Source organism: Atta colombica, unplaced genomic scaffold (assembly GCF_001594045.1).
Source record: "Atta colombica isolate Treedump-2 unplaced genomic scaffold, Acol1.0 scaffold228, whole genome shotgun sequence".
Taxonomy (NCBI): domain Eukaryota; kingdom Metazoa; phylum Arthropoda; class Insecta; order Hymenoptera; family Formicidae; genus Atta; species Atta colombica.
The window spans coordinates 128,630-143,001 of record NW_017259325.1 but is presented as its reverse complement, the minus strand read 5'-3'; the positions used below and the strand labels follow the sequence as shown (position 1 = coordinate 143,001).

The following is a 14,372-nucleotide window of genomic DNA, read 5'->3' as shown; positions in this document are numbered from 1 at the left end:
GCAGATTTAATATAGCGAACGCAAAAAGTAAAATATCTTCAAATAATCTTCTATTAAAAAAAGTTTATATTGAAACAGACCTTGCTGGTATTAATTGAATGTTGCTCATGCAATTTTGATACAACATTTCTTAACCAAGTATCTGTCTCTTCAAGGAATAATTTATAAGTATGAATCTCTTGGCCACGTTTCTCTCGAATTTCTCGTGCTTGTTCCAGAGCTGTCCTCCCTTGTTCTGCTTGATTGAGAAGGGAAGTGACGCGTGTATGAATTCCCGTTAAAGCTACCGAGAGTTTTTGAGATTCAATATCGGCAGGAATTTCTTGTAATCGCTTTTGAAGTTGCATAGCATCCTCATCGTAGGCGCGAAGCTCCATTAATATAGTCTAAAAAAGTTAGAGAAAATTCTTTGAATCGTCTTTTCCGATATATTTTTGTATAAGAAATCTGTATAAGAAAATTAATCTACTAGAATGATAACATGAATTTAATAGAAATTTTTAAAATTTTCTTATTTTTAACTTGCTTTAATTTTATTAAATTTTTAATGATTATATAATTTTTTTTCGTTTATTTAACATTCTTACCATAAGAGATGAAAGCATAGACTCTATACTATCTCGAGGCAAATAGCTCATCGTTCCTTCGAGATTCAAAAGTCTTGCTTGTAAAGAAGCGAGGCCTTCTTCAATATCCTAAAACATAAACGATTATTAGCAATTTTATCGTCAATTACGAGATTTATCACTACTTCAATCATGCCGTGCACACGACGGAATTTAATCAATTTTCACGCTGAATATTAATCCTATTAAATGAAAAAAACTCTTAAAACCTGTAAAAAAAGATGTTATCTGATGTTATAAAATGGCATATTGCAAAATACAATAAAAGCACAATGATGAAGATAATTCCTTCAGTTCTGTTATGGAAACACTTGTTGCTATGTATAAAGAGATAAATCCTCATCATGCAAATTGTCAGTACATTTCGGGATATCTCGTTAAGCAGTCCGAATGCAAAGACCTGTCACGTAAAGTTGCCAGCAATCAAAAGTAAAAAAAATCAGGAACACTGCGTATTAATTTATATTTTTCATGAGTGATTTTCAATTATTCTACATGAATTATTTTGTTGATATTTGATATTATCACTCATTTATCAATATATTTATCAATATATTACAAATTATGTAGACATATATGTATGTATATTGATACTTAGTAAGCGTAATATATATAATAGGCTATTTAAATAACAATATGTGTATGTGTGTGTGTGTGTGTGTGTGTGAATTTATATATATACACACACACGCACGCGCGCGCGCGCGCGCGCACACACACACACATACACACACAAAGCACATATTATAAGCGGAATAAACATGCAAGTACTACAAACTATATTTTAAAAGGAAGTTCATATTATCGCTATTTCATGCATATGACATATACTAATTAATTTCATTTTGTTAAATGTATTCATAAAAAATTAAAATGTTTTGTGAGATTAGGACAAGTTTATAACAATAAATAATAATTTGATAATAACGAGTAGGCAGAGCAGCAATAACGATATATTTATACATGTATGTATGGGTTGTAATTGATGACACAAGAAAATCACACACATTGGATTCAGTATCGAACAAGTAAAAAGAAAACGTAGTCGTTTTATAAAATGAGAGACAGAGAGAGCGAAAAACCAGTGGTAGACAATCCAGATAACTAAATACAAAACAAATACACGTATATATACATATAGATGTATATATACATATAGCAGCGGACTTGGTTCAAATTTGAGCTAGAACAAGACCGAGCACTGGCTGTGACGGTGATCGCACCTGGATCCTGCGTATCCTTTCAGCCTCGCCTTTAGCCGTCTCTCTCTCCACCTCCCCGTTCGGGCTGCACCGTTGCACGGATCCCTCCCTCGTCTCTTTACCTAAATGCAGTTTGGATTGTGGAAGGTGGGTAAAGGTCGATGATTTGGTGCAAGTGCTAGGATCATTGGAACTTCGGAAACTATTCGAAGAAGAGACAGGATATTCCCTCGGTGTTATTTCGACGTTTGCAAGAGATTCCATGCACGATTCAGTCTGCGGACCCTGGGAGGGAAGGGATGATGACTGGATTTTGTTTGGCAACGAATTATCCAAAGATAAATCCGAATGTAATGTTGGATCCTCGATCGTGCCGAGTAGTAGATTGTGATCCATTGTCCGCTCACTCTCGCTCGATAGATAAGTGCTATAGTCGCTCCAGCTACATATGCCACCGGGTAGATCGGCTATCATACGCTCTGTCTGAGGTGTACCCAGAAGAGAACATGAGTTTCCACAAGAATCCCATGACCTACTACCACCGCTACCACCGCCCGAATTGTCGTCGTCGTGATCTTGAGGACGATCGTCGGAATCACGTTTACTATTATGTGAGAGATTTTTTTTTGTATGTAAGGCTAAGTTCTCGAAATGATCACGCTCAGCTTCGTGATAGGGTCGTTTGTCAGGCCAAAAACCATCATCAATGGACAGGAACCATGAATTAATTGTACACGAATCAGTTGTACACGAATCAGATTGTTCTTGCAAGAAGGATGTTGATGGAACGTGTTTTCGTCGATCAGGAGTCAGAACTAAGATCTCGTCCGCTATATAGAATTGGACTTTAGATTTGGATGGCTCAACTAAAATATTAGAATTTTCTTGTTCGGTACTTGCAATGCGTTTCAATTTATCCTCGTCTTCGAACTGTTGCACAGTTGAAGATAATTTATTTGACGGTAGAGAATGTTTTATAGCTGTATTTACCGAGTCACACGGTAACTCCTTTTGCATGCAAATATGATTAACTGGAGTTTCTGTTTCAATTTCATCATTTATTTTATCTGATATCAATACCGATTCTATTTTGGTACTATCATTATTAATTGTAATATCATGTAATTTCAAAATATTGTCAGATTTAGATAAACAAATATTGTTAGATTCTTCTGTTTGAGGCAAGTCAATTTCAGTTTTTTCTGTCATAATATCCTTGAGTACTTCTTGGGCTTCAAGAATATTTTCTTTTAATTCTTTAATGTCTTCTTGCTTAATTGTTTCCGTGGCAATAGAGAAATGATCTTTGGTAATTACATTTTTTGGAGGTTGTAAAATTTCAACTATTTCATCGTTTAATATTTGATCTTTGATATTTTCTTCCTTAGTTTGCGTAATGTCGCATATTTCTATGTCTTTAGATAAATTTACTTCAGTGTTTTCTACAATGGATAGAGTTTCAATTTCCTTAGGCTCAGTTATAAATGTAGTTGTAAAATTTTGAGACTTAGTTTTATCGTCTTGTTGTTGTTTCTCTTTTTTCGATTTGGGTTTGCTTTTAGTTTTTTGGTTGTCTTTTAGCGAAGTTATATGTGGAAGTGAGGTTTCATTTACAGTTTCGAATTTCTCCAAAGGTTTCTCAATTTCTTCTCTTTGTACAGATTGTATCTCAATTATTGACTCATCATCTATTTTATCTTTTGATGATGCGCTTTCTTTTATTTTAATGTTTTCAATAGTATTTATATCTTCAGATAAATCAGTAAATTTGCTCTGGGCTATTTTTACTTTTTTCTTCTGTCTACGTTTTTCTGCTTTTGTGAATTTAGGAATTTCTTTTTCTTCCGTAATATTTTTTTCTATTTTTTCTAAATAAGATTTTGTATGTATCTCTGTATTTTTCGATTCGTCATCTATCATTTTCTGTTCAATACTTTCTTTTTCTGTAGTTTTCTTTTCTGTAGGAATCATAACTTGTTTAATATTTTCTTGTCTTTTAATTTTTTCTGCTGGAATTTCTTCATTTTCTGGATACGTAAGTATATTGCATGTCATATCTATAGTAACTGCTTCAAGTTTTACTTCATCTAATTTTGGTTCTAGTGGCAATTCTGTTTTCTTCTTTAAATCTTCAGCTATAGCTGTCTTTTTGTCTATATCAAAAGTACTTTCACTCAGTTCAATTACAAATTTTCTCTTTTTATTTTTCTTCTTTTTAGATTTCGTAATATCTTGATTTATAATTGGAAGTGCTATATCCTTGCATTTATTCTCTTGCGCATGCTCTGTATCTTTAATTAATTCTATTTCTTTTATTGATTGATCTTTAATATTTTCTGATTGGATCTTATTATATTCTGTTTTGTTTTCATTTGCAGATTTATCTTCTCTCGGTTTTTCGATATGTTTTAATTCTTTGTGTTCATTAACTTCAGATTGTTGTTTCATATAATCTTTACCAGCTTTATTTTTTGATTTAATCTTTTTACCTTTAAGTGTTGCGCTTGGTTTTGATTCTTGAATAATTTTATTCTCAATATGACTTTTATTTTCTGCAAATTGCATTGTGTTTTCATTCGAATCATTTTTCTGTTTGTCTTTATCTCTGCTTTTAGATGATTTGGCATTTTCTTCTTTCATAATCTTTGTTAATTCGTCGTTCTCATCAACTGTTCTCTGTTCATTTTCAGTTTTTTGTACAGATTGCTTAATTTTATTTTCAATTTCTTCTTTAGCTTTAATATCTTTACTATTTTCAGATTTTATATCTAGTGCTTTTATTTCTTTGTTTGCGTATCTTTTATCTTGTCTAGTATTTCGTGAGCGCGATCTGGAACGTCTAAAACGTAATTCCTTCCGATTAACAAATTCTATAAAACCTTGTTCGTCTACCTGAACTAAATTCTCTATAGGTTCTTGTTTAGGAGCCTCCTCCACATAAATCTGGACTTGCAGCGGAGGTTCTATATTTTGTTCTGGTTTAGGAAATTCTCTTTGTTCTCTTTGTTCGAGATTAATAATATCATTACCTTCCGATGATTCTATAGATTTTTTACCAACTATTGTAGCCCATGTATTTTCTGATTTTACATATGTTTCATTATCTTTCGTATTGATTGAATCAATAGAGATAGTCGAAACAGCCATTGTTTCTTTTTCCACTTCTTCTACCCAAGGAATTGATTCTTCTTGGGAACTGAGGTTTGCGATAACTGTTTTATAATCAGAAGACTGTACTATCATTTCATCTTGTTTGTTATCTTGTTCTAATGGACTTTGTAATTCTTCTGTAATAAAATCTTCATGCATTTCATTTGAAATGGATGTTTTTACATTAATCGCCGAATAATCTGTCTTTAATGGAATAGTTTTTACTGAGTACGTTTCTTCTTGAGAAATCTGAGGAGAAGTTCTTCGGGAGGAAGCTGTAACTTGTGCGTAAGATTTATTACTTTCTTTAAGCTGTTTCAAGAGTTCTGTGGATTTCTCCTCGATCGGTTTGATTTCATCCACTATTGCTTTTAATTCTTCAATGTCATTTTGCTTTTCTAATAAAGGTAAGTGCGTTGTGAGTGTTTCTTCTTTTGATGGAATTTCGCATGAATCATATTCAATCGGTGCTTCTTTTACAACATTTGTGACATTATCATTTGTATCTTGAATAATAGCGGATGTTTGAATGTTTAAAAAGTCATCTTTCATAGTAACAGTTGTCTCTGTTGTACCTTTTTTACCAACAATTGCTGCCCATGATTTAGCATTCGGATTTAATCGACTGTCATATTTAGGCATGTCATCCTTTGATTCTTGTTTTTGGTTTTCCACAATTGATGATGTTTCAAATGTGACATCGGATTCTGCCGCTTTAGAGAGAACAATACTGTCATCTTTATTTAAGTTATCCTCACATTTCACCAATGCTGATTTCTCTTTAAGAATAATTTCAGATCTCTGATTTTGTTTTTTGGATTTTTTGGATTTCGGCTTACGTTCTTCACGTTTCTCACACTCTTCTTTATCTTTGTGCGATTCAACCTGTTGTTTGTCTATTATCAAAGATTTCTCTGTTTCTTTTGTTTTACAATCACTTTTATTTTCCAGTTTATGTTCTTCTAAATTACTTTGTAAATCGTCTGATAAATCGTCTTTAATGATGTCTGTTTTAATGTTGTCACTCTGCTTGTTTGCAGTTTTAGCCTTCGCTTGATCTTTAGTTTTTGTGACTTTAGCATGTTTTAATTCTTTCTTTTTCCTTGGTTGATTTTTTGTTTTATCGTTTTGTTTTTCATTCGTAACCGTTTCATTTTTAATATCTTTTATGTTAGTATGATATTCATCTTTTACAGCAATTTCTGTTAGGGACGTATCATTTAAAATTTCAGTTTTTTGTTCTTTAATCTCAATATTTTCTTCTTCATGTTTCTCAATTACATTTTTCTCTTTAATTTCTTCTGGTTTTTCAATTATTGTTTCTTTTTCAATTTTTTGTTGTTCTTCAATAATTGATTCTTTCTTCTGTTCTACTGTGGCTTCTTGTTTTTCAATTATTGATTTTTTCTTTTTTATTTCTTTTTCTTCGATTTCTTGTTTAGTTTTTGCTTTTTTTATTTCAATGTCTTCTTCTCTTTTTTTAATTTGGCTATCTTTTATTGTTTCCAATTCATCGAAATCATCATCAATTGTTATTTCTTCCTCAAGAAGAGCCATCCAAGCATCATCAGATTCTAGATGTACAGATGATATCTTTGTTGGTTTTTCTTTAATTTCTTGATCGGTTTCAATATTATTTTTTATATCGGTTTTGTTTTCTTGAATATTTGTATCTATTATTATTTCTGCATCTGTTAACTGATTATTACTGATTTTTTCGGTAGATGGTTCAACGGAGACATTTAATTCTATAACTGATTGTAGTATTGAATCATTAGTAATACTAATTAAATCTTTTACATTATTATTAAATAGCGTATTATTAGCAGATGTGCTAACTAAAGTTATAGTTGGTTCTCGAATCTCTTCAATTGATTCTATGCACGATGGAATTTCTACAACTTCAGAAATATTTTCGGATAATCGTTTTTCTTGTATCTGTATTTCATTTGTTCGATATTGGTTTTCAATATCTATCAATTTTGTATCTACCGTTTCATCAATTGTATTTTCTTCTGAATTAAATGTATCATCAAAATCGTCTTCAATCATCATTGGTTCATCTAAAATACTCATCCAAGAATCGTCTGAAACTAAATGTACAGATTGTTGTAAATCTTTCGATTTTTTATCTTTATCTTCACTATCATTTGTTTCGATTGTTTCAAGTTTCTCTACAATCGCAATTGTATCCTTTGTAAAGTCAGACACTACATTTATAGCTTCCTTTTCATTAACAATTTGTTTCTCTCTTTCTATTGCAGTTTTTACAGATACTTGAGAGTCATCAGAAGAAATAGATACGGATTTTTCAGGCATGAATTTCATTTTAATCCATTGCGATTCAAATTCGTAAAAACTGGTGATCGGATATTTTGGCGCTTCTACGATAAAAGCATGTCTTCTATAATTGCTTTCATTCATTTCTTGGTTCGATGATTTAACATCGATCGGTTTCATTATCGAATCTTGTACAATTCTTTCTATGCTTTCTGATCTTGTAAGAACTGTAACAGCAGGTTGTACTTTTTTTACTGTTTTAACAACTTTAAAGTAACGGTGAAAATTACTTTCTGCATGATTGTAAGCATGGCGGTCCATCGCATAAGGTTTAATAAGATCTAATAAATGTTCAGGCACTATTTCCTTCTTTATTTTCGAACTTTCAGGTATTTCTTTACTCTTTACTTTTCTGATTGTGTGTTCACTTTCGCATTCCTTTGTAAATTCTGTTTTTCTATCTACCTTTTCCTGAATATTATTAGTTATTGTATTAGCAACATTGACTTCATTTTCATTTGTACATTTATCGTTCTCAATTAAAATATTTGAATCAGCTTGACTAGTTTCACTTAATATATTATAATTATTTTTATCTGAATTATCAATATTTTGGTCTTCTATAATATTATCATTTTGTGTCAAAATAGTATCAACAGCAATATTTTCTGATGTTGTTATAACTGTATTCTCCTTTTCATTCTCTCGTTTTTCTTCAGAAATTTCTACCTTTAATTGATTTTCCAATCCTTCTATATCATTTAATTGAGTAATAATTTCTCCTTTCTCCTTTTTGGGTGAAGTCATTGGCGGGGACTTATTTGACATATCGCGATTTTCTGGAGTGCTCGAACAAACCCTTCTCCTATCTTGCACGCTACCGAATAGGATCATTTCGTCGGATATCACATTGCTTTCGGTGGAAATCGCGGAAGTTAAACCTACTTTTTGAGAAATCGCTGCCTGATCCGATTGCATACTAACGAGAGAATCATTTGGTACCCTAGCGTAAGTAGTAGTAAGACTAGCCTCTACAGTTTCAGGACGCAAAGTGATTAACTCAATAACTTTGGAACCTACAATTTTGGGAAGGGGTATGTTTTCTATTATTTCTACCGATTTAACGGACTTGACATCGGGTGGCTTGACCTTTACCGATCCTGGAACGCTGGTGGTAGTCGTTACGGTAGTAATCATTTTTTCTATAATCAAAGCCTTCCCTATCGAAGACGGTTGTTCGGATTCTAAATTATTATGTGTTTCATTTATGTATTTTTTATATACTTGAGCTTTGTTGACCGAATCACTTGAAACTTTAGAATCAAATTCAGTTTCAGTTTCATTTTTATTCGATGATTCTTGTGTCTTTTCGTTATCAACATTATCAATTTTCGGAAGAGATTGATTTGTAAACTTTGAGGTTTCTTCTTTCTTCGTTGAATCATGCTTGAAAACGATTTCTTCTTGGAACTTATCGTAAAAAGATTGTTTCGTTTGTTCAGCTGCATGCTTAGGAGACAGGTGTTCTTTTTTCTTCGTACGTTTCGACATTTTTTCCTTGGATGCAATATCTTTCGATTTTTTAATATCCTCTGTTAGTAGAGAATTTTTATCGTTTATATCAGTCTTAATATCTTCGTTTTCAATCATTGTTTCTTTATGGTGATCAAATTTCCCATTTTTAATATTCCGATATTTTTCTTCTATGTCCGAAACGATATTACTTATTTCTGAAGAAACTTCAGATTCTTCAGGGAGTGTTTCTGTAGTAGAAATAATTTCGACATTCTTAGTTATTATAGTAGGTTTAGCCAAATCCGTCTCAGATACTGTAGATTTTTCAGTTGATATATTAACTTGGCCGAATACTATATCTTCTTCCTTGTCTATTTTAACGCCATGATTATTTTCAGTGTCTGTTTTTGATTGAAAAAGGCAGCTGTTATCAAGTACTGATACATGTTGCTCAGTCACATTTGTTTTTTCCGAAAATTGCTCTTGAATGATAGTTTCTTTTGAAGGTGCAATTAAAAATTCGATATTAAGTTCATCTTCCTTTTTATCAATTTTATTTTCGACATGCTGCGGTATTTCAGTACGATTTTCTTTTCTTGTATCTTGAACATTAGACTTTGTTTTTTCGGATTTTTTCTGTTTCGTTGTTTTTATCTGACATTTCTCTACTTCTGGTTTTTTAGTTTTTTCAATTACTTTTGTATTATTAATTTCTTCTTTCTCATCCATTGTATCGATCTCTAAATTTTCTGCCGTGAAACTTTCAACTTCTAATTCAGCGTTTGTTTGATGCTCTGTTTCTTTACTTTCTTTAACTCTAGCTGAATCATATGTTTTATCATTTTTATCAATTTGTACAATTTCCTGTGCTGTTTGTTGAACTGTTTCAGGCAATAATATTTCTTTTGTAGTTTCTTGAACTACTGTTGCTTCTGCAATTTTAGCTGCATCGATCATTTGTTCTGATTTTGAAACGACATATTTTTCTGTACCGTTTACATTTATTTTAATTTCATCCAAAACTTTGCTTGTTGAAATTATAGATGACGGATCAATTATGGCCTCAGATTTTATTTTATTCTTAGAAACTTTGTCTTTTTTTCGAGGATTGGTTTTATTTTTTTTGCTTTCATTTATATCGCTAGCAATTTTTGTAATATTAAGCGTCTTTGATTCGGAATCTTTTATTTCAATATCAGTTAGTGGTTTAATTGATTTCAAAGATTTGTCCTCAATTATTTCTTTAATACTGATTTCAAGCTTTTCTTGATTTATATTACTATTTTCAGCTTCCAATTTTATCTCTTTTGACTTTGTCTTATTCTTTTCTTTTTTTGAAGCATCTTTATGTTTTTTATTTTCAATTTTTGTAGACGTATTTGTTTTTTCATTTATATCTTCCAATTCGATTTTTTGAGTAACTAATAATTTTACATCTTTTGTTACATTATTTTCATCGACTATATTTATTTTATCCTTTTTGTTATTACTTAGAACATCCGATTGATACTGCATTTTATTTTCTGAAGCCTCTCTGTTTTGTTCTTTGATTTTTGTATCTTTATCAATTTTGTTCTTACATTTCGTTACATTGTCGAGTTTGTTAGAATTAATGTGACTATTGTTGTCAAGTTGCAATTCTTTCGACATTTCCTTGGTAATATCTTTTTGGACTTTCTCTTCATTTTTGGAATCTGAGATTTTTGCATCCTTCGTATCTTTTTTATCTTCCACGTCATCTTTTAAAATATTTTTATCGTTTGCTTTGATTTCACTTGGTAACATGGCATGTTCCATAAATATAGTTTCTTTTGTTCTTGTTGCTTCTTTAGATTTTTTTGATTTCCTGGACTTTTCATCAGATTTGCTTTGTCTTTCATCGTTATGTTGTTCTATCGTCTCATTAACAGAATCTCGAGATTTGATTTCCTTATTCTGCTCTTTAAGTTTGTCTTTCTGAGATCTTATTTTTTGTTTATCCATATCCTCAATTTCTTTAAGAGCTTTGTCAATTTCGTCTCCCACTGATTTATCTATTTTCTTTTTCTTTTGTCTTCGTTTCTTTTCTTGCGATGGATTTGTATCTAAATCAATTGCTGACTGTTCTTGCTGCACTTTTTCCTCTTTTTGCATTGGCCTATCGCTGATTTTATCGAGAAACGATTCATCTTGCATTTCCAATTTTTTCGGCGGAGTTAATTTTTCGTTCTTTTGTTTTTCCTTTGATTTATCGATAGGCTTTCGAGATTTTTTCTCATCCGTCTGTTTAATTTTGTCGTTCGAGTGCTGATACCTCTTCCTGACCTCCCGTTTCTTCATCGTGTCCCAATCGTTTTCTTTGGATTGTTTAGATTGCTCATCAGATGTAACCGCGAATGATGGCGATTCTTGTTTGAATTTCGGTTCCTGCAATGGTGACAATTCGCGAGATGGTAACTCGAGTGATTCTTTTGGCGAATCGGAACGTTCTTTACTTTGATAATTCGCGGCTGTAGATTCACTAACGATGCGTGTCGAAGTAACACGTGGACTGAGTCCATGCGAAAGTATTTGCGCGTACGAAAAGGTTTGCCCTTTTTCCATATTATTCAATGATGACGTATTCCTTCCTTCTGTTTTATTCGTTGTAGAAGTTTCTACATTTGAGATATTCATAGATTTTTGCTGTTCAGGCTTATCGATAAGTTCAGTCGCACTCACGTCTTTAGGAACTTCAGATTGTCTAATTATTGGCACCTCAACAGGTTTTTCCATCACTATCGCAGTTGTATGTCTCATATCATTAACGGGTTGCTGCATCGGAGTCTGCTGATAAATGTCCGATGCCGAAAGATATGCGGTTGGTGCAACGTAATGTTCTGGCGCGTAAGCTAAGGAACTATTATCATAAGGATTCAAGTTTATTTGATCGAGTTGTTGTACTTGCTGATGATGACCGGACGGCGCGTAAACGTACGAACTTACTGGATACGTTCCAAGATGAGACCCGATGAAACCTACCAATTCCGGCATCGTCTCCGGTATCATATAGTCATAGATCTCTGTCGGTTGCTGTTGTGGCACATTCTCATAAGATTTCACATGTTGCAATACATTGTAATCTTGCAAGGACTCATCAGTCCAATTAGTCGGTTCAGATTCAGTGTAATTTTGATCCTCTGTTTTCTCCGTTTCAGGTTGAGAGTAAGTCTCTACGATTTGCATATTTTCCGCCTGTATTTCTTGCGTCGGTACAATTTGCTGGATCTCTGTGACTTGTTGAGACTTTTTAGCATTTGTCATATCTTGTTCCGTGACTTCTTCCACGCGAGGAACTTCCATTCGACTCCGTCGAGATTCTTCGGATAAAGAAACCATTTTTTGTCTGGGTGGTTGCGCAGGAGGAGTAATCTGCGTTGTCTGTATACATCCACGAAGGATATCAGCGTAGGAAGTAGAACCGGGAACCCACATGGGACTGGGCGAACGTCCTCTTCGTTCTTCACATGGTGCTAAAGAGTTCTTCGCGGGCTCCGTTTGCGTTTCTTCCCTGGAATTCACGCCAGATTCAAGATTATCACATTTGTCGATTTCTCCTTCTTGATCCGCTATTATTTTGGGGTTTTTCACTTTGGATGAGCTTGTCTTGCGTGTAGGTGATCGTCCTCGACGTGGCATGGATAATTCGACTTCTGATACAGCTTGCTGACATTCTTCCGCACCGATTGTGTTTCGATCATCTGTTGTTGGCACGCGTGTTTCGGTTTGTAATTGCGATTTTGATTTATTTATGTTCGTGTCATTTTTATGAATTTGCATCTTTGAGATTTGTGCCTCGTCCAACGAAAGAGGATGTTCCGTAGTCAACTTTTGAGTTTGCATAACCGTGGGTCGTAATACTTGTGCGGTCACGGTAGGAGGAGTGACTTCTCGTTGTCTATATGGACTACAGTTTCTCGAGCTTGGACTATTGGTACGTCCTGCTGCAATATCGGCATACGAGGCTTGGCCTATGAACCGGTACTCGTTGGTGGGTATGTAGTATGGATCCACCTCGTGTATCTGATCCACCAATGTCTTGCTGCGTTGCTTCCAATCCTCCATCCGTTGTTGCAGGCTCTGCTTTATCCACCGCGGAAGGTCAGCCAAGGCACAGCAATGGAATACATATACTATGTCAATTTTGAGGAGTCTCTTTACATTCATCGAGGGATAGGGAGCGATATTATTTTTAAAGCCAAGGTTTTCATTTGAGCAAATCACATTAGAATATATCGAAAACTTCTTTGTGTACGTAAGTAAAATGAGTGGATTTCGTGAATGAATGTACTTGAACATTAATTGACAGTAAACGAGTTTTTTATTTTTCCTTATTCAATCACATCGTATAGCTATTTAAGCACAGATATTTAGGTCAAGAGACGCGCGCTCATACATGGTAATATAATCGCGTCTATAATCTCGTAGAGTGATATCTATTAAAAAATCAGTGCTCGATAAAAATTTACTTAGAAAAATTACGTGGTACTAAACTAAGTCGTTTGATCTTATCAAAAAAACATTGACGACGAAAGTGAGAGTAGATTTCATTTTGTATCTGTTCTATCTCGCCTTTATCGTTAATGTTTCCTTCGATTAGGTTTTGTATATTTAATTTGAGATGCGGCGGCTATCATCGTCGTTTATTCATCGATAATAACGAGTAAAAATTATATAGAATCGAAAACAAAGAAGATAATGAATGAAGAAGATCATGAAATGAATAAACGAAGATAACAACGATGAGAACCGGATTCGTTCAACGGGGGTAGGTCTCTATTGTCATGGATCCAAGGGCTCTAAGTCTGGTGTGCCTCGCTGTACGAGTAGTTTAGATCTCTCGGTGCGCGCCTGGATTTTACTTTGTAAGGATTTGATTTTTTCGCGATAAATCTAACCGCATACAGAATTGTAAATCGAGAGCATTAACACGTCGAACGAGCGAGAGGGACGGAATGAGAGTAGTGAGATCATGAGGATTTTAATAATGAAGCAGACATTAAGTAAGAAGGAAAAGCGCAGAGTATGAAAAAATTATGAATAATGAGTGAAATGGTAACGATTTCGATAACAACGTAAACGTAAACGATAATGATCGCAAAGGAAGATTGAAATACAATAACGACGGAAATAGCGGAATAGTGACAGATAAAGAAGCACAGGTAATCCACCAGGTAAAAAGATTGGAAATGATAAAGGTATAAAGGAACAAGGAATACATCAAAGAAAAATTCATAAATGAAACAACTGGTAAAGAAATGAATGCGATGAAAATAAGAAAAAAATAGATATAATAAATAAACGAAAATTAAAGCATATTGTAAGAAAATAATTGTAGCATTCTATTTGTGTGTCTCGCATGATCTCGACACGCGTTTTGACATTGGAGGTCACTTGATTTTCCTGTGGCTTTTACAGCTATATGATTGTTTGTCTGAATTACGAAAGTCTAAAATCCAAAGATCACGTAAGGGATGCATACGTGTGAAACGGTGCATGACACGCTTTACGTGAATGTGCGGCAGTACTTCGCGTTTTGCTACGTGGTCTTTCATTCTAGAACGTAAGGCATATGTGCGTG

General features: G+C 33.5%; 1 protein-coding gene across 1 annotated transcript in view; it reads right to left on the bottom strand.

Moving 5' to 3' along the window:
- The window catches only part of LOC108688231 (nesprin-1-like), a 91,642-nt gene that overhangs the window by 27,969 nt on the left and 49,301 nt on the right, over positions 1-14,372 (bottom strand). The window contains exons 36-38 of the mRNA XM_018194396.1: positions 1,850-12,871; positions 588-695; positions 81-386 (exon numbers count right to left, since the gene is read on the bottom strand). Of these exons, the coding sequence (XP_018049885.1) occupies positions 81-386; positions 588-695; positions 1,850-12,871 (11,436 nt within the window). The remainder of the gene's footprint in view (positions 1-80; positions 387-587; positions 696-1,849; positions 12,872-14,372) is intronic.